Here is a 21246-nt window from a genome sequence, read left to right as displayed (position 1 = left end):
GAAATTTTGTGGTTCAGAAGTTTGCTTAGGCCTTTGGAGTGTTGTGTGACAAATATTCTGTGACGAAAAGACCTAAATAGTGAGATATTGTATTGTATTGTATTGTATTTATTTTCATCTTGAGACATCATCCACCCCCCATGCGTCCATCGCCGTCTTAGCGTCGATTACCAACCTCCAGAGTAAAACGATGGAAAAACTCCTTCACTGGTTGTATAAGCCATATTAACAAATGTAGGGTACATTGTTTTTTTTTTGGGAGATGTCAACAAGAGACAAAGGCCAGGCTGGTTCAGCCGTTTGGCGTATTTAAATTAAATTAAATAAGTAAAAATATATACAATTATAAATATAAAAATATAAATAAATAATAATTAAATTATACAAACGAGAGGTGTGGATTATACTAAATAATATTATATAATAAATATGCGAAAAAATACTATATAGGAGATAAAAAACACACTACCTAAAATTAATATCGAAACCAGTGAGGGGAGCATGCAACGGTACAGAAGGGACATCCAGACCACGCCCACAGTCGGACAACCCCCAAATCCCTCAGTCAGAGTGACGCCAACCCAGTACCACCCCCCAGACGCCGCATCAGTGGCGCCCCGGAGACCATCCACCCCCAGAGAGGCAATCACGCTCCCAGACTGTACACTGCGGGAAAGAACCCAGAGAAGCCGGGGAAGAAACCACCATTAGCTTGGGAGCATGACTATGCTCCCCGCGCGGAACACAGTCAAACCTGTTCAAGGTAGCAGGCCCCGTGCAAAAGACCCACCAAGAGACGTCCAGGCCAGTAGACAAGACGGCGTCACTAAGCAGAGCAGAACAAGGGGCACCCCATAAAGAATGAGCCAGCTATCCCATTGATCACACGTAGACGGATTTCATCAACTCTTCAACCCTTTCCAAGTCAGCAGCAAAGAGCCAGGATCTGACCCTGCCACCAACAAATGGTAAAATAGTTCTGGCGGCGTTATTTATTATCAGGGGCAAGAGATAGTTCAATGATCTCTTAAATAACTGTGATCTAGGGAGGGGAACAAGTAATCTATCCCTACCTCCTACTCTATTATCTATGAAATAGCGCATGTGGTAGCCACTACACTTGAAAAATGTTTGATAGATTTGTTCGCGAGGTTGCATCCTAATGCAAAAATTTTTGACATGTTGGATGGTTCATTCAGTAATAGTCCGACGACAAAAATTCTTGCAAATGTCAGTGTTTAAATGCAGAAAAATGGGCAAAATTTGCTAAGAAATTAGGTAAATAATAGATAAAGTGAAAAGTTTTTGAAAAAAAGTGTCTACGGTGGTAGTGGAGTAAAAATTGAAAAGTGCAATTAACATTTTCATTGAGAGTATGTGTACGTCGATTTTGTGTTAATGCGGCAGACAAGAATGCCAAATCATGTTTATGGTGTTTCACCACAGATGGCGCTACTATAGTGCTCATTCGGAGGTAAAAATTTGCAAAAATTTGCAAAAGGAAACAAAAATTGGCAAATATTTGCCAAATTGCAAATTTTTCGTTTAATTCGAAATTCATCTCCAAAATTAATCGATTTTTGCACCCTTTTACACCCTTTTGCAAATTATTTCTTTCAGAGTTACGGAAATTTGGTTACTTCTGTGCAAAATTACGTGAAAAACATCAAGAGAAATGTCCTAAAGGGCACTGTCCGCCATCTTCTATTTGACAACTGAACCGTCTTGGTGCCTTTCTTCGAGAAAAGCAGGCACCTTTTCAAGACATTTTCCTGAGGATTTTTCACGGACAATATAAAAAATAAATAGTCACAAATGCTTCCAAAACTCTCCAATTTTCTTTTCTAATTCTTTAATCACCGATTTTCCACGTCATTTTCATAATTTTCCACGAATTCTAAAATGTTGCAAAAGTCGCTGGGTGACCCATATTTAGCCCATTTTTACTATCAAATCACGCCTTTTAACCAATTCTATGTCACTAAACTAATTCTAAAAACTATTTTCTTTATGTTAACACTAATTTTTATTGAAATTTCATTAATTAAACTTCACAAATTGGTTTTAAAAAGCAATTTTGGCGACATTTTTTCAAATCCTGGCGACGACCACTACAAAAACAGAAAAACGACTTTTTCCTTTAGTGGTGATTCCTCTGGGAAAATTCAAGGATTCGGAGGAAAAATCTTAAATCTTCGACACAGTTTTTTAGTACTAACCTGCAAAAACCTTTGGGTAAACCGCAACTTTGTGTGTATCCTGGCATTTCTTTTCGGTTTTCACTCGATTTTCCTTACCTGTTTTTTTTTTAGGGTTATGTCGAGTCCTCGATGACGCCCCGGTAACTTTTGGAAAAAAAAATAAAAGAGAAATCTCTGAATTATTTCTCATCTTTATTCACGTTCTCATCTCTCCTAAAGTCTCTTCTCTTACATCCTACATTTCTATTTATTTCTCCTCCATCTTCTTCTTCTTCTTCTTTTATATATTCTTCTTCGCTTACAACTATCCATTTAATTCTTACATTTACACGTTAAATATATATAGATTTTTTTTCTTCTTCTTACTATTCTTTTTATTTTCTTTTTTTTCTCTTCTGTTTTTTTTTCCTTTCTATAACTTCTATCGCCTTTTTTTTATTTGCGTTAGACACCCTGTCCGCGCGCCATCTTGTGGCCACAATTGTTTTACCAAAAAAAAAAAAAAAAACAATAAAAAAAAAAAACAGAAAGAAAAGTGAAAAGTTGTCAGATCGACACGGGTAGATATGGCGTCGAAATGTGACATTCCTGTGGGACAGCACCTAGGCCTTCTCTATCTCTTTCTCTCCTTGCTACACTCCTTCAATTCAATTGCCACTCATCCCCCTCCCTTATATTTACTCTCAAATATATTCTTCATCTTCTTTTTTTCTTTTTATTTTTCTTCCTCCAAAAAAAAAAAATAATAATAATAATAAAATTTCCACCATATTGCACTTGTGCGGAGGGCGCGTAACACCTGACAGCCATCTTCTAACTCTCTTCCTGTCAAATATGTCACCGATTACCCCTTTTAAAATGGCGGTCTGACATTTATTTTCCATTGTATCATTTTTCTCTCCTAAAAAAAAAAGATCTACACACTAGGTAATTATCCAAAAAAAAATAATAATTTCTTTTTCTTTTTCTTTTTAAACGAAAATTATATATAAAAAAAAAACAAAAACACTGTTCACTTTCATCTTAAGTTTCTCTTTTTCCATGTAATTTCTCTCTCTTTTTTTTTACTATTTTCTTCTTTTCTATCTTTTTCTTTTTCTCTTTTAATTAAAAATCTATTCTTCTCAGTGTTCTCTTGTGGCACTCCGAATAATATTTGTGGGGTTTGGGGATAATTAATAGGCCCCGCCCACAATAAAACGAGATCATATATTAATTTATATGTTTGTAATTTCTTCTGTTTTTTTTCTTTCTTTTCTTTCTCTTCCTTTTCCATTTCTCCATTACAAATACAAATTTAAAAAAAAAAAACAAAAAAATGGCCACTATGCAACAATTTTAACACTTGGAAGGACCCTAGTGGCAGCCGCTGCCAATTTAATTTTCAATTTAACTTTTTATAGTGAAGAATATATCATTTCTCCTGGAGACCCGATTGAATGCGTGCAGAATTTATCTAGCTATTTTTTCGTTATAAAATTTTTAATAAAAATTAAATATTAATGTAAATATATTGCAAAAACAAAAAACTGCACTCGGAAGGACCAAGTGGCAGTTGCTGCCATATGCACTTTATATGGGAGTTTGACGTTCTGCAGATGTAATTTTCTTGATTGTTAGTGTATAAAAGCCCTAAAAGAACAGTTTGAAAGTGTTTTTGCTAATTATTGAGATGAAATATAGGGAAAAGTGACATACCTTTAAATGCGTCAAAATCAGAATGCTTCAATTTTTCTCTTATTTGCCAAAGCTAAAAATCCATTTTGTTAAGCGAAGTTAATAGAAAATAGTTAATAGTATTAACTGTTGTTCATAAGGTAGAATTTTTCCTTTGAAAAATAAGAGAAAAATTAAAAATTCAAAGGCTGCCGTATTAAAAGGCACACCACTTTCCCTGACGCCATGATTCTGATAAAGATGAAAACATCGAATGGTTAAAAATCTTTAGATACAGTACCCAAGGAGATGAAATTTCTGATTCAGACACCAGAAAAGAACTGACTAAAGCTCCGAATGTTAAAATGTAATTAAAAATATCAAAATATTATGTAAAATTCGATAAATGGCAGCGGCTGCCACTTGGTCCTTCTGTGACACTTTTAGTTAGGGTTCTACGAAGTGTTAATACATAAAACTTTCCCTTCTGTGCCAGGAATTCTCATTAGTGTGACTTTTCCTTGAAAGGGTGCTCATTGACAGTTGGCAGCACTGCAAAATGTCATTTGCAGTGACGCTTCAAGGACCAAAATCTGGGAGTTCTTTCCAAAAAGGAAATGAGTTAGTTATATGCAAGATCTCTTAGAATATTGGCACGAGGATTTGGAAGTGTTCCTCATGGACAGAAATAATGGACACCATTTCACTACAATGCGGAAATTTCAATTTAATTCAATTTAAATGGATAATCCGGTAGTCCTTAAGATATTTCTAAGTATAAGGTGGGCCAAATCTAACTGCCAGTGACGTAGATACTTTTACCCGACTGGTACAGTGTTGACAACTCAGATTTGTCAAATATTTGTAGGGGAAGGTTTTGCACCTTCGTAACGTCGCAGGTTCGTAAAAGTTGATTTTTTTCCAAGTTACTAAATGATTTTCATCCATAGTCATATATTCGCAAAGCTAGTCCAACATCTCACATTTCCTGACAAACTTGGGAGCCTAGGACTTTTGTCCTGGGTTCAAGAAGCAAAAGTAAAGAATGGGCCTAAAATCGTAATTCTGATGTCAAATATTTTATGCATTTTTTCACACTTCAAGTGTCTTTTCAAAAAAAAACAACTATTCTACGTTGTAGAGGGTTTATCACAGTTAATATTTACCGTGAAAATCTTTTGCTCGAAGGAGGTCGTTTTTGTAGGTTTAGGAAAATTCACAAAATGTACCACCTTTGCAGGTTAGAAAATTGAATTTTGTTGCTTCGTAAAAAAAATCTGTCAAAATTGACATTACGTCATTTGTTGTTGTTGTTGCTTTTTTCTTTGACAGTGGATATTGTGTTTTGGATTAGTGAAAAAAATTGTCTGTGAAAAATCTTTTGATTTCGAAAATATGGGAAAATCAAGAACAAAATACGATAGAATTAAAGGTGAAAGAGATGAGGAAGTTATGCAGGTTGCTCTACAGCAGATTGTATCAAACAGGCTGAGAATCAAAGATGCTTCCGTGATGTTCGGAATCCCAAAGACCACCTTGTATTCCAGGCTGCAAATAGTTAAAAAGCAATTGCCGGAGTCGCAGGAGGTGTCTCTAATGATGGGGTTAAAGAAGAAGGACATGATAAACAAATTTGCGTCACGGCAAATTTTCACCATGATCCAGGAAAAGAACATTGTGGCTTATCTATTGGCCGCCTGCAAGCTCAATTTTGGGCTTACACTACAAGCAACCCGAGAGCTGGCATACCAATATGCAATCAGCGTTAGTCAGAAGGTTCCGGAAAGTTGGGAGATAAACAAGAAGGCTGGACAGGCATGGGTCTATTGGTTTCTGAAGAGACACAGGTGGAATTAGTAACTTGTTTAAATGCATTATTCTCGTCTTAAAATTTGAATTTCTTGTTTCTAGCGAAATTTCTCTAAAAAGCATTGGGAAAGATCGATTCGTGAATATAGTTTATCCAACTGTATTTTCAATCTCTTCTACAAGGTTACTTTCGGTTCAATAATCATTAATACTTTTGGTTCCTCCAATTCAGTATTTTTCTCCTAACTTTCAGGGTTTAGTTTAGACCGTCTTCAGACTAGAGGTTTAGCCTAGTTTCCGAAGGTCTCAAAATCCTAAATAGCAGCCAATTTAATTCGTTCTTCTGATTCAAATGGATTAATTCCCCTTAATAGTCCATTTCTAAATCAAAATTTTCTAAAAATTTTCGACTGTCAAGAATCTGGAGAAGTTAAGCCTTATGGCTAAGCCTTAGGTCTGAAGCCCGTATTAGAGCAGCTCTTTGAAGTTCAGGATGCTATCTTTGATCATGGAATCTGAGAATCACAATGCAATGATCACACACCACGCTGGTTTGCAAACCTTTAAGAAAACCCTTTTCCTACCAGCAATCTTTCATTTTTCTGTCCTTTCTCATTATCTCTTATCCCAGGAGAAGTTGTTTCTAATGTTGGATCGAGAGGAAATAAGCGAGATTCCGATTACCGACTCTGGCACTGAGGCTACCACAATGTTTTGAGCCACACCTCAAATCCTGTAAGCCACTCTAGGATATTTCACTCATCCAATCCAAGAATTTCTTAGAACAATTTACAAAAATTAGTAAAATATTCATCATTTTTCAAGAAAAAAACACACTCTTTCCCAAAAAATTAGGACTTTTCAAGATGTTTTTTTGTTTTCCTAATGTCAAATGTGTCAATAAATGACATATCAAACAGTAAGCTTAAATATGCTTATGATAGATGTGATTCATTAATTACCACTTCGGTACATTTTGTGCATTTCTTATTCAAATTTTCTTTGTTTTAAAATGGAATTTCCCACATTTCACTTTAAATTGGTGGCTGCTAATTTTCGAAATCAGTTATGCCCGAAATATGTTCCGTAAGACCAATTGGAAGTGTTAGAGAAAATCCGAGGACTACAATAGGTGTGATTATGAGAGAATCACACTTAACTGGCTGTCAGAATGAAGCACAAAAATGGTTTTCCGAGTGTCAAAAAACATGTGTTAGAAAAATAGCTTAAAATTCATTTTTTAATGCGTGATACCTTCTACAAATGGTGAAAACAAGTAGATGAAAGTTCCATCTAAATAGTGATGCCCAATTTTTTGTGTCAGGTGTAATGTTTCCGGGGAAAATTAGGCATACAGAGGTGGGAAAAAGTGGTACGAAGCTGAGTTAACCAGGACACCTTCGTAAAAAATGCAGCTACATTTTCATTTTCCTGTAGAGGAAAATCCAATGACTTCCAGGAATTTTGTGAGGCAGAATTATGAACCCAATAAGTAAGAGATTTTTTTGACATAGTGATATAATTGATTGGATTTGTGTGGCATTCAGTAGAAAATCTTAAATCTTGGATTCCTTTTTTAGTACGAACCTTCACAATATTCCCCTAATAGAAAAATAGGGATTGAATAATTTTGCAAAGATTAATTTAATTCTTTTCTATACTTATTGTTCCTCGGCTAATGAACTCCAAATAATTGTAATTAATTTAGATTAATTTAAATTTGATTAATTTAATTTTGAATTATAAAAATTTGGTATGCAAGATGAAGTTTTATATCGTCAGTTAAATCAGCATTTATCGTAACTTCCTTTTGGCAACTTTTCAGGAGACGAAATTTTCAGTTCAATATTATTTTTCTTAAAAATGAGCCCCGAATGCGATACTTTTGAGTAAAAATAATGAAAGTGGCACTAATAAACTGTAAGTTAACTCGAGAAAATCTTTATAATTTGAAATAATAGACCAAATATCAGAAATTAATTAATTTCCCCATTTATCTTAATGGGAAAATGGATTTTTGAGTCTTTATGGCTCCGGCACACTTTTTAGATCAGGAAAATTTCATGAAGTCGAAATTCGAATTCTTTTCCTTCTCACATTCTTTGAATATGTCTATCTCATTCTATTGTACTCTTCTTCTTCTTTCAAACATCACTCCAAATTCAATTTAGCTCAATCGAATTTGCTGTGCGAAAGAATGAGATAGTCATATGGAAAACATGTGAGAAAAAAAGGGATTCGAATTTCGACTTCATGAAATTTTCCTGATCTAAAAGGTGTGCCGGAGTCATTAGAATTATTGTGGAAGTCTCACGAAATTAGAGAAAATAATTATTTGCTTTTTGTTGAGATTATCTGCACATTGGATTCTAAATTGTTGAGGGAAGATCACCCCGGATTGGAATTTTAAGAGACTTGTTCGATATTTAATTGAAAATATTGGAATCAAAATATTATTTGGTATTTTTATGCATACTAATCACTATATTAGTGATTCATTTAAGTATATCTGTGCATTTCAATTTTAAATTTTTTTAAAATGAATTAATAAGGAAATAGATGTACAGTGTCCGCTCTCTAATCCGGATCGGCGTAATCTGGATGAGTTATCGACGGTTACATTTAAAATTATTTTTGGGTTATGTTACCTATGTGTGTTCGGTAATGAAAATGAATTATCCTGTGATATTTTCTAGCATAGAATTCACTAATTATGTCTTTTTTAATCTCTTCTAAAACTTTTATACTAATTCTAACTTGTTTAATCCATCCGGATAACGAAGCGGGCACTGTATATATCAAATTCACATTTTTTAATCAATACCGAAAGGTTCCGTGTTTCCTTTTAAACCAGGAAACAAGAAAAAAATACCCTTTAAAAAAAAAACTAATCAAAATCGGTTTTGGATTAATGTGTAGGATTTATGGGGACATTGTTTTCAAGCTAAAAATGCAATTTTAGCTTGATTAAATAAAATTAAAACTGGAATTTAGATCTAAATGAAAATTCAAAATTAATTTTCAGTGTAATGGCTTCAGTACAGCTTTTAAGTCAAGAAAAATCTCTTCTAATTTGAAGATGTGAAAGAATTGAGAGAGATATAATCAAAATCTGGATTTTGATCTAAATGATGTGGATGGAAAATCAAAATGTCAATTTTGATTTCACTCAAATAATTTTTTATAGCTCTGACACACTTTTTTTTTGGATCAGGAAAATTTCATCAAATATAAATTCTCATCTGTTTTATTCTGAATTTAGATGTCTTTAAATTTTCCTGATTTAAAAGGTTATGCCCAGAGTCATAAAGAATCAAAATTAAATTCTGTCTGAGTAGTTAATTTCGGCCCCTTCCGGGGGATACCTTTTCGGGTCAGTAAAATTTCATAAAATCAAAATTCAGATTCCTTTCTTTCTCAAACGATTTGCACATGTCCATCTCATTCTTTCGCACTCCAAATTCGATTGAGCTAAATTGAAATTTGTGTGTGACGTTTAAAAGAAGAAGGAAGGCCCGAAAGAGTCATCAAGTCGTAATTTGAATCTCATTCTTTCCTGAAAAGATTTGCTAAATTGATTTAACGAATTACTTTTTCGGAATCAAAATTCGACTGAACTAAATTTTATTTTTGTGTGACGTTTAAAAAGAAGAAGAAGAGTATGAAAAAAATTCGAATTGGAAGGGATTCGAATTTCGACTACATGAAATCTTTATTTCTTTTCTTCTCAAAAAAAACTTGGCATTTGTCTATTCCACTCAAGATTCTTCTTTTTGTTTTGAACGTCTGGGCTAATTCAATTTAGTTTCTATCCAATTTTGATTCCGCAATAGTAATTTGTTAAATGAATTTAGCAAATCTTTTAAAGAAAGAAAAGAATTCAAATTACAACTTCATAAAATTTTTCTTTCTTTCCTAAAAACAGCAAATTCAATTTAGTTCAATCGAATTTTGATTCCGAAGACTTGGATAGAGTTATGTAATTTTTTTTTTAGGTATAAAAGAGATTCAAATTTCGAATTGATGACTCTTTCGGACTTTCTTTCTTCTTTTAAAAGTCGCACACAAATTTCAATATAGTTCAATCGAATTTGGAGTGCAAAAGAATGAGATGGACATGTGCAAATCTTTTGAGAAAGGAACCTGAATTTTGATTTAATAAAATTTTCCTGACCCGAAAAGGTGTGGCCTGGACAGAATTTAATTTTGATTATTTATGGCTCCGGCACAACCTTTTAGATCAGGAAAATTTAAAGAAATCTAAATCCAGAATAAAAATTATGTAAATTTACTACTAATTCTACAAAAAAGATCCGTCCGGATTACAAAGCTGGCACTGTAATTTGAACTTTGACAGCACGAGAACCCGTAGTCTGGCTATTTTCACTAATAGTAGTGGATTTTAAGTGTGTTGTAGTCCGTTTCTGTTATTTATTGATTATTATGTATTTTTTTTTAAAGTTATTGACAGTTTGATCCTTTTTAGTGTTTTTTAGTGGACAGGATATCGGTCAAAATAGGCCTAAGGCCTAAGACCTTAGGCAAACGAAAACCCATGGCACAAAAAATTGTTGCATAGTTTTTTTTGTTGACATTTTGTTCGTTCAATGGGTCAAAAAAGTCAAAAAGCAAAAAAAAAAAAAAAAAAACAAGAGAAATAATTAAAAACGCTCCAGGCAATCAAACACCTGCACATTGTAACTGTTCTTTTTCTTCTTCTTCTTTTTTGGGGAATGGAAAAAAGGGGCTATTTTTTTGGCATTAACTATCTCGCTTGGTAGCCCCTTTTTCACTTGACAGAAGCTTATCTTTCCCCCTCTGGCTCAATCCCCTCCCATTGTTCCTTTTGACAGATTGACAGGATAAAAACCGGAAAGGGGTGGGGGTGGGGGAAGAAAGATGATGATGATGTGCAGATGATTGGTTTGCTGTAGTTGGCGCTAGGTGACAGAAATGGCACCATCATCTGTGGCATCCCTGTGATTTGATCCGGCAAATTGTGGTGCAGCAATGGCGGCTGCTCCACTGTATGTGCTGTATGGTGCATAGGTGGTTGCATACTTTGTGGCACCGGCAAAATCTCTCTTTGTCAATTGATTGACAGATAATGGATTATTGGCATCACGTGGATTGGCACCAATTGGACTCCGGACGGCTGCACTCGGATCATCGGGACGCGGTGATGTTGCTCTTGTGCTACTACATCGTACCTGTTGCTGCTGTTGCTGTTGTTGCTGTTGATCGGCGGGACATGGACTGGCCATTAGGGTGAGTGGTGAGGCCAAACTAGCTGCTGGACTCTGCAAACTCGATAGTCCCGATAGGCAGCCAGGTGAGCTAAGTGATAGCGATTCGGTGTCATCTTCGGGTGTTTTAGCATCTTCTACACTCCCACAACTTCCCAAATTGTCGTCCGACATTAGATTTTCCACCTCACCACTCTCATCCCCCTCTGTCTCCATGTACTTTATGCACTTCTTCTTCCGCCTGCAAATACACACGGTTTTTTTTTTTTTTGGTTTAGTATTACCAAAAAAAAAAAACATAAAATTAGAGATTAGTTCCAATTTATTGACAGAGATAATAATAATAACAATAATGCAAGATTGCAAAAATCATGCAAAACAGAGAAATTGATCTTGTCCTTCGAGCATTTAACATCAAAAAATTAAAAAAAAAAAGGTATACACTCAGAAAAGGAGATAAAAAGGTCCAAGTGCCTGGTCGAAGAAGATCCTATAGGGCCGGAAGATCAAAAGATGATCCAGAGTACCAAAACCAGGGGGCCAATTCTGATCGTATCTAGTCAGACTGTATATATGTAGTCTGACTACATAGCCTGACATGTACACTGCTGGTGAATGTGTGTGAGTGTCTGGGATTCGTTAAGTTGGTTAACGAATTGAAATCGCGACAACCCCTGACTAGATAGGAGACTACATAGCCAAAAGCTATCTAGGCACCTCTTGGACATGCCCAAAATGGCAAAAATTTCTCTGAAATTGACCAAAAATGTCTTAAATATAGTTGACGACATTCAGTAAATGTAAAAAATGCTAAATAATTAAAGTTATATGAAATGTATAGGGGTACTAAAGTGTTAAGGCAAGTGTCAACATCGGATTTTTGGCGGTGGTGTTTATTTTGACTAAATTTTTGTATTTCTCTGGACCGAGACCCATTTTCAGTGATCCAAGAGACAAACAGAGACCACGGGCATCTCAACCTAGTGTTGGTTTCTATTTCCGTGGTACCTGAAGGTCTTAAAAGCAGGAAAAATCTGGCAGCCCATCTAATATTGAGCTACGTGGCATTGGAATTTTTCAACCAGTGACTTTCGTGTTAAAAAAAGGTACATTGCTGATAAGTCGCTTATGGCTTGTTGACGAGTGGACCAGGAGGATCAAGAGGACATCATTGGAGGTTCAAGATATGTGAGTGATCGACTTTGGGGCGCTGTATTTTGGAGGAGACTCGGCCTTTGACATTAGATCATCACGGAAACTCTTAGTTTGCATCTAGAGCCATTTTGGAGTGAATCTTTGAGTGAACATCTTTAAAAGACCACATAAGAGGTTGGGGCCTGCGACAAGTAAACCTCTTAAGTTAAGAGTACTAATTAAGAAGTTCAATTTTTCGAAAGGGGTTAATATATATGTCGATGAGGAAAGTAGCGAGTCTAGAAGAACTCAGAGAAAATTCGGTAAAAAGAGTTGTAGAAAAAAGGGAAGCGAGGGATTCTATAAGAGGGAGGATTACGCCGACTGAGTACAAACTAAACGAAACAGAAGAGAGTTCAAAGATGCCTAAGAAAGCTTCCTCGCCTGCTAAATCAAAGGAGTTCCCTATGGATACGGTACTAGAGGCTTTAGAAAAACTTACAAATGAACTGAAACAAATTAGAATGGATTACTTATCAATGATAGAAGATTTTAAAGATGTGAAAGAAGAAATTAAAAAGGCTCACGACGAGAGGGAAAGGGATGTAAATTGGTAGAAAGAAGAATCAAGGTTATTAAAAGCTAGAGTGGAAGAACTTGAAAGACGCGAAAGAAAGAAAAATTTCATATTAACTAACGTAAAATTGGTAGGTGATGGGTCAGTAAGGGTAAAGATTAGAAAATTTCTGGTGGAATATCTTGGTGTGAAAACTGAAATAGAGGATGCGTTCAGTGTAGGTAGAGAGAAAACAAGATGGATAGTTAAACTAAGGAGTTTGGAAGATAAGAGAGAAGTGATGAGGAAGAAAAGTGAATTACGAGGAAAGAGGTTAAATGGCTATAGCATATATATAGACGACGATCTCACGGACGCGGAAATGAAAGTGCAAAAACTGTTAAGAGACAGAGGAAGAAAAGAACGGGAAGATGGAAAAGTTGCAAAAATTGGGTACCAAAAAATTTTTATCAATGGCGAAAGATGGGATTGGAGCGAAAAAGAGAATGGAATAGTGAAGAGTTCTTTTTTAAGAAGATTTACTTCGCAGGAGGAAATGGACGCTCAATAATGGTTAGCCAAAAATTTCGGAAAAAAGGAAAATTAAAGTATCACGTAAAGATCGTTTCAGGGCTAGGAGTTAAAGACGGAATTTTTTTTAAATTAAGTGCAACTGGTAGAGTCAATATTTTTCTGCAATTAAAGTCAGTAATAAAGTAGCAAGAGCTTATAAGAGAAGTTTTTTGAGTGAAGTAAGGAAGGATTTAATAGCAAGCGCAAAATGTTACAATGAATATGATGTACAAAGAGATACTGATATTTACAGAAACTTGGCGACTGGCAGGGTTGTACAATAAGTCAAAAATTTGGAAAATTATTTTTAAGGTGTATGGCCAATTTTAAAATCTTTGAAGGTGTCATGAATGTAGGAATCTAGTATTTAAAAAGCACTACTATACATGAATGAGAACCAACTGGTCAGGCATTGCTAGAAGGAAATAAGAAAGGGAAGGTTAATGGTAACTTCAAGTTAATGAGGTACAGAATTCAAACAAAAATACCGATGTTGACAATGTAAGAACTAATGTATTTTCTAAAAGGTCCATAAAGGACGCTAATAAAGAATTATATATATGAAATGTATGCACAAATTCCACATATTTAAAATTGCATTTTTTGTATGCAAAAGTCCACTCAAAATTAAAATATTTCTTTACATCTAACGTTTGAAAGCTTAGAATCGCTGTTATTTGAAATTAAAATTTCTTTTCTAAGGTTAATTTTTTTATGGATGTATGGTTGCCTATTTAAAAATGTGCCACCCTTAAATTTTATTGCTCGAATTCAAAGAGGAGAGCAAGAATATTCTCATTTCTTTGAAAGAAAAGATTAAATTAAATTAAAAAAAAGAGATATAAAATATTTTGATGTATTAACTTGTTCATTTTCCTCTTTAGAAGATATAAACATTTAAAAACTTGAGGTCTCGTGTTCACTAATCAAGATAATTAGTGAAAATAAAGAATTATAAAGATGTATAAATATAAAAAAAATTTTAATCCACGAGGTTTGTTAAAAAAAAAACGTACATTTTGTCTAAAGTACTCTTATATTCTTAACACAAAAATTAGTAGAACTCTTTAATATCTCTTTAGAATATTATAACAATATTCATGTTGTCACTGGCAAATAGGACAATGCATTTCACCTCTCACTGCGTTTCTTGATGGCTCACTGGTTTGTTGTCGGCTACTAGCAGCCTGTACCACATTGGTCGACTATCAACTTTGTGTATCTCTTGGAATTTGAGGATCTGCCTACCATTCGAATTTGAGACTGGTTAGAATGGGGCAAAGAAGTACCCTTAGGGGGCTATTCTTCACAAAAAAAAGTACGAATCTCTGTATAAGTCATTTATCGATCACTGTATCTTGCCTCTATCGTATTACTTTAAATTTAAAGACGAAATCTTAAGAGTAATTTAGATCGGATTCCGTAAACACCACAGCACGATTAGTGCACTGTTACGGGTACATCACGACATCTGTATCAGCCTTGATCAAAAACAGTTCTCAATCCTCATTCTATTAGATTTTTCTAAGGCTTTTGACAGTATCAACCACGAAATTTTTCTAAATAAACTGGAAACTTTATATTCGTTTTCTTCCTCCAGCATAAAACTGCTCAAATCGTATCTTTCTGGCAGAACTCAATCAGTTAAAATTGACGATATTATTTCGTCCCCTTTACCTCTTTCCAGAGGAATTGGTCAGGGCTCAGTGCTTGGACCACTTCTTTTTTCTATATATGTTAACGATCTCTCCTAAGCTTTAGTTAATCATAGTTTCCACTTATATGCTGACGACTTGCAAATCTATCTTTTTGGAGATGTTCGGGCTCCTGAGAAATGTTTCGACGATGCAAATAACATCCTGAATTCCGTTTCACAATGGGCGTCTTCTAACGATCTTCTTCTTAACCCGAAGAAGTCACAGGTTATGATTGTATCAAGTAATCGACTTCGTCCTTCCCCAATCCCCATTTTTCTCAATGGTGAGGAAATTCCCTGCGTCCATAAAGTCAGGAATCTTGGAATAATTTTCAACGCTACCCTGACTTGGGACGATCACACTTCTTATATTTGTAAAAGAGTGAACTTCTCCCTTTTCACCCTTCATAGACATCGATTCTACACTCCTCAGAGTGTTCGGCTTATTTTAGTGCGAGCTCTGCTCATTCCTTTATTTTCCTATGGTGCTGAACTGTTCTTTTCATGTGATAAAGCTTCTTTAAGACGTCTCCAAGTTGCATTCAACAACTGCTTACGTTATATTTTCAATCTTCGTCCTTATCTCTCATTTTGCTAATTCTATCTTAGGGCAATCCTTACCGCACTTTCTGGAGTCACGAGCCGTCGAATTTATTAGCCGTACTTTATTAACTAAACAACCTGAGTATTTAATCGAGTTTCTAGTGCCTGGCTTATCCACCAGGTCTTCCTGTCTCGTCGTGCCCAGATTGTTGAGCCGCACTCACCACAATTCACTTTTTGTATTAGGTGTATCTCTCTGGAATGAATTACCCAGAGAGAGTAAACGGCGATTGATCCAAACCTTTGTAACGTCTTGACTGCTTTTTTTTCTTGCCTTTAATTATTTTCTTTTCTTCTCTTCTTCTCACTTCTGTTAAACTGTACTGTCCCTTCCCTGGCTTATACAACCTGAGAAGGAGCATTTCCACCGTTTGGCTCTGGAGTAGGTTGGTCACCAACGCTAAGACGCCGGTGGACGCAAATAATTTCCTGCCTGTAATGTTGCCTCTAAGAAACACATAGTTTCAAAGGCAGATTTCCATTTAAATAAATAAATAAAATAAAATCGAATATTGCTAGAGCGAATATTCCAAAACAGCCGCAGTTAATACGTACTCCTCTTAGGAGTTCTTGCTGCGGCTCACTTTTGATGATAACTCTTTATAAATTCATCAAATTGTTGTACAAGTAATGGCCTATACGACTAATTCTATCGTACTTCTTGTATCCCGGAACTTACTAGGCACATCCGTACGTGTATCTGCTGAATAAAATTACTGACCAGGAAGTTGATTCAATTATAAATCACTTCTAACGACGATTTAGTCATCCATCGAAATACAATCAAACTTTTCACCAGAATTGTCATTTGATCCAAGGAATTATCAGCGAAGGACCAAAAAAAATTTCACCAATTTGACAGAATAATTCGCCATTTTGAATCTTAGAAAGTTATAAAGTCTTGAAAAGTGATAGACAGAGGTCTCTGCCATTCGGCTCTTTTGACAATGATTTTCCAAAGAAGATCGTAAACATTTGCCACACAACAATCAATGTTAATTCAACAGAAAAAAAGTTACACATGCTCCTATTCTGAGTGTATACCTCAAAATTAAATAAATAAATAAATTGCAAATTGGGGAAAAAACGGAACAAAATAAACGGCCTATAGTGAACTCCTCAAAAGGCCTATTTTGTTTTCTTCTAATGTTATTACAGCATAATTAATAAATGTAAAAAAAATATTAAATTAAAAAAATGTGGGAATATTTGGGAGTAAGTCGACATAGCAAGTGAATGAAGAATAAAAGTATAATTAAAAAACAAAATGAATAAAAAGAATATCACACAAAGCCAACATGCTATAAATTTGTGACACAAAAAAATAATAATAATAATAATAATTGTAAATATTTATCTATTAAACTTTGAAAGAAAAAATAATATAAATTAATTAAAAATTATAAAATTATAAAATAAGAAAAAAAACACAGAAAATAAGAAATATTTTCTAATTTTGTGTAGTAGTGTTTGACAACGACGACGCATGCGCTGCCCTCTGGTGTGAGACACATCAAAGAACAAATTTATATAGTAAAAAAAAAGAAAAAAAAATAACACATTAACAGTGGCGCCACTTGCAATGATCACCAAATGCCCCAGCCAAAATGGCGCTGAAAGTATTTGAAGTGTCAAATGTGCTAAGTGGGACACATCTTCTACTCTATAGAGGGCAGTGTAGAGAGGAGAAATCAACAACAACAATAAAAAACACCAAAAAAAAAACAACGAGTAAAACAGGTAAACAAAAAAAAAAAAGAAAACGAAGGCAGAAATTTGCAGGAAGATAGAGACTGACTTGATGGCGTGGTTGGAGTGCGTTGCTTTGGCACAAGAAGTGGGCGGATTGAGAGGACGCCAGTGTCGCCCTCTGTCCTCCCCCTACAGATTGACGTAGGTTGGCGCCTGAGGTGACGCCTGAGCGGCCGTTCCGCTCAATTGTACAGTCGTCTGTGATCCCAGTAGATGGCCCGATGATGATGATCCCGATGACGTTGATGAACTCGATGAGGCTGACGGTTGTGCCGCTACACCACTCGAGACACCCACCAGGGCACCTCCAGCGCCCAGTACCGGCAGAACGGGACTTTATACGAGTTCATTGACATTTTAAAAAGATTTATAAAAGGTACCATTATAAATGGCCTTTATGGCCTCTCTACACATTGGGAGCAATTTTCTTAAAAAAAAATAGGATTTTTGACAGAATTTTGACGTTTTCACCTACAAAACTGTAGACAATTTTTTTAAAGGTGTCTACACATTGGGAGCAATTTTTGTCAAAAATTGCTTTTTTGAAGGAAATTCCCTGCAGCATTGTAGGGGTAAACGTCAAATTTCTGTTAAAAACGCAATTTTTGACGAAAATTGCTCCCAATGTGTAGACGCCTTAAAAAAAAAGCAATTTTTGACAAAAATTGCTCCCAATGTGTAGACGCCTTTATACACTAGAAGAAATTTCCTTAAAAAAAAGCCTTTTCAAAGAAAATTTCCCCTATCCTTGTAGGCAGAAACGTCAGAATTATTTAAAAAAAAAAGGCAATTTTTGACGAAAATTCCTTGAAGTATGCCCCATTGCAAAAGAAAGCGGAATAGGAATAACAAGCGAAAAATTCTTTGGAATTTTCCACTATTTTTCCTTAAAAAAATTCCATAGGAATTTTCCATAATAGGTTCCAAGGAAAATTTAATGGATTTATGCTGGATTTTTTTCTATAGAATATATCCATGGAAATGCTCGTGGGATTTATGTGGATTTTTCCACCCAAAATAAAATGGAGAAAAAATGAAGCTGTCACATGCACCTCATGATTTTACTTCCGAATTTTATAGAAACGGCAAAGATTACGAGGATTATAAGGTAAATGTACCAGCGATCGTCAGTGTTCCTCGGATCGGAAGGTTGTCCTGCGTATCGGAACCCCAAAATTAAATATACTTTTGAAAATTATTCACTGTATTTTAGTAATTTTCTTTAGCAAGATGCATCACGTTCGTTCATATTTAATCTACAGAACCAATTTTCTCGTCGAGTTTCAAACAAAATTGCTATTATTTACCTAATTTATTGAATCACTGTATCAGAGTCTTAGCAAAAAATCCGCCATTCATCACTTTCTTAATATTTCACGCGAGAATTCATCTGCAAGAATATGAGGAATTAGGTTTGATTAAAATGATTTACAAATCTGTTTTAATTAAAAAAATGAATATTCAGGGACTCTAATTTCACTATCAATACACTTTTTCAATTATTTCGGGAAATAATATAAAAATAAATTATTTTTTGCGAACAAGTACGTTTTCTTTCATCTGTTCCTCGAATCGACACATTTTTTTCGTGGAAAATTGCGCTCAGCGCACTCAGCTGTCATCTTCACAGCCATTATTAGATGTTTTTGTTGTGATAGAACAATTTACCAGTGAAAGTTTCATTAAATTCAACAATTTTAGAAGTTGTATCATGTGAATACACAGTTCACAGTGTAAGGATGACAAAGAAGCTTCAATGGAGCCTTGTAGAGTGATTTAGATGCCAAGAAAGCAGGAGAATCCTCATCAAAAACATCTGCCGATCCGTGGCTCACCCTCTTCCGATCCGCGGAACACATTGCATCCTTACAATTTCACCTATATATTATTAATTTCCGTAATTAGCAGAAGTGTCAATTCACGAAAATGATTAAATAGATCAATAATATAACAATTGGCATGTAAAAAAATACCAAATAGTGTTTTGGAACTCATATATTCAACTAAATATGGAGCACGTCTCTTAACATTCCGATCCGTGGTACACTTCCCTTATATATTAATTAACATAAAAACAGCATTATTTTAGGTTGGCGACCTATTTAATGTAATCACTTCATTATTATCTACACGAAACGCAGCATCGCATAATTAATTATATATTAATTGCCACATGAATCACTAGAAATGTTTGCGGAAGGTTTGGAAACAAAATTCTAAAAGTTGTCGCAACACCATTTTATTTGTTTGACATTTCAGAAAACTAAGTGGAAAAATCCATATAAAACACTATGGAAAGATAATGGAAATTTCCAGAAAGATAGTGGAGTTTCCATATAAATCTTCCGCGGAATACCGCGGAATTTAACGCTGGAATTCCAGCATGTCGTACTAGTAAATTCCATGGAGCACTATGATTTCCATGGAATTTCCGGCTTTAAATTCCATAGGAAAACTTAGTGGAATTTTAGCGTCAAATTCCAGCGAATTTAGCCATTTGGACGCAAGTTTTCCATTGGAATTTTTGCAGAATTTTGCAATGGGGTGTAGGCACCATACCCGTCAAATCATTATTCTACCTGCCGATTTTACTCTGAAGTTTTTTGAATTTTAACGGTATATTCCAGTGTATTCAGAGAAAATCTGTAGATTTTCTGCTGAATTTCTGCAGAAAATCTACAGATTTTCGGTAGAATTTCTGCCGAGAAAATCGGCATAGTGTCCATTACTTCACAAAAATATTGTTGATTTATGTAGAAACTGTAGGAGTTATAAAGAAAATGGTATGCTCTGCTTAACAAAGCATTACCGATTAAACATTTTAAATAAGTAAAAAGATGCGAGCAAAAATACTAATTTTTTAAAAATCGCCCATGGAATGATACAAAAACACGAAATTTAGGTCGATACTCTGCTTAAAGTTTTCACTTCACTTTTCTCTACTTGTAACACGGCGTCGCAGAATTCTTTATTTTATATAAACACCGTGATATCACAAAAAAATAACTCTATTGAATTTTGCAAACTTCAGTGAAAAATTTTTCCATCTCTTCTGACACAGCTCTGTCTGGAAAGTCTGGAATGTAGAAGAAATCTACAGAAAATCGGCAGAATATCTACAGAAATTCGTCAGAGATTCGTCAGAAAATCTGCCGAAATATTCTGACGAATTTTGTCCCAAGCCCAAATAAAATTCGTAAGAATATCGACAGAATTATCTGCAGATATTCTGTAGAGGTGTAGATTTTCTCTACAGAAATCTTAAAGATATCTGCAGATATTATTTGACGGGTAAGTCACCACAATTCACATTATGTACCATATTCTCTCTCTCTCTCACTCATTCTCTCTTTCTGTCTTTCTCTCTAACCACAAAAATAAAGTCATTAACCCTCTAACAGTGACCACGTGCTAAGGCACGCATCAAAAATACACAGCTCTCTCCGTTATCCGGCTAACGTAAGGACAAAATGACCATTTTGCTCCAATTTTGTACCACAACTGAGTATCAAAGGCTTCGATAAAGTGACAATAACCTTTTAATTCACTCTGGACAAACAGCATACTGTCAGCTGTCACTGTTTGGCAGCTGTCAGTCGGATATCAAAGTGCCGAATATCGGAGAGAGCTGTGTACATAGGGGTAAGTGTGCCAATTCCGGTCAGTTTGCAATTTCGGCCACAGTTTTCGTTCCTCGAATTTCCATGAATTTATAGTTATTACATACTCTAGAGATTATACAATGCAAAAGAATAACAAAAAAATGTAGCTTCGACAAACGAAATGACGTGAAAAAGGCATTGGAAGAATTCCCGAAGGGCAAGGAACTATGAGAATGAAGGTGGCCGAAATAGGGCACCAAAGCTATGTCTACATTTTAATTCATTTTAAAATGTATTAATAATGATTTTAGAGTAAATAAAGACGATAAACTCTTTACAAGGTTCCAAGCAACACTCTTTCAGAAGAAAGAATTAAAAAAAATCAATTTGTATTAAAAATATCACATATCAAACTTTA

The 21246-nt window shown here is 34.9% G+C and overlaps 2 protein-coding genes across 2 annotated transcripts in view; both read right to left on the bottom strand.

Moving 5' to 3' along the window:
• Nucleotides 1-2375: 2375 nt before the first annotated feature.
• On the bottom strand, nucleotides 2376-17350 carry LOC129808705 (protein pangolin, isoforms A/H/I/S-like). Its single transcript, XM_055858489.1, has 2 exons — nucleotides 17273-17350; nucleotides 2376-11153 (listed from the first exon to the last, which is right to left on the bottom strand). The coding sequence occupies exon 2, from the start codon at nucleotides 11126-11128 to the stop codon at nucleotides 10607-10609; it is 522 nt and encodes a 173-aa protein (XP_055714464.1). The 5' UTR covers nucleotides 11129-11153; nucleotides 17273-17350; the 3' UTR covers nucleotides 2376-10606.
• Nucleotides 17285-21246, bottom strand: part of LOC129808704 (protein pangolin, isoforms A/H/I/S) — a 134757-nt gene continuing 130795 nt past the window's right edge. The window contains exon 11 of the mRNA XM_055858486.1: nucleotides 17285-17560. Coding sequence (XP_055714461.1) covers nucleotides 17356-17560 — 205 coding nt within the window. The 3' untranslated portion in view covers nucleotides 17285-17355. The remainder of the gene's footprint in view (nucleotides 17561-21246) is intronic.

This window comes from Phlebotomus papatasi, chromosome 5 (genome assembly GCF_024763615.1).
Source record: "Phlebotomus papatasi isolate M1 chromosome 5, Ppap_2.1, whole genome shotgun sequence".
Classification (NCBI taxonomy): Eukaryota; Metazoa; Arthropoda; class Insecta; order Diptera; family Psychodidae; genus Phlebotomus; species Phlebotomus papatasi.
Note: the sequence above shows the minus strand (reverse complement) of the source record. Positions and strands in the feature narration are given on the sequence as shown.

What these genes read in the sequence shown, in the direction of transcription:
- LOC129808705 (XM_055858489.1), bottom strand. Translation starts at nt 11,128, where the DNA reads ATGGAGACAGAGGGGGATGAGAGTGGTGAGGTGGAAAATCTAATGTCG.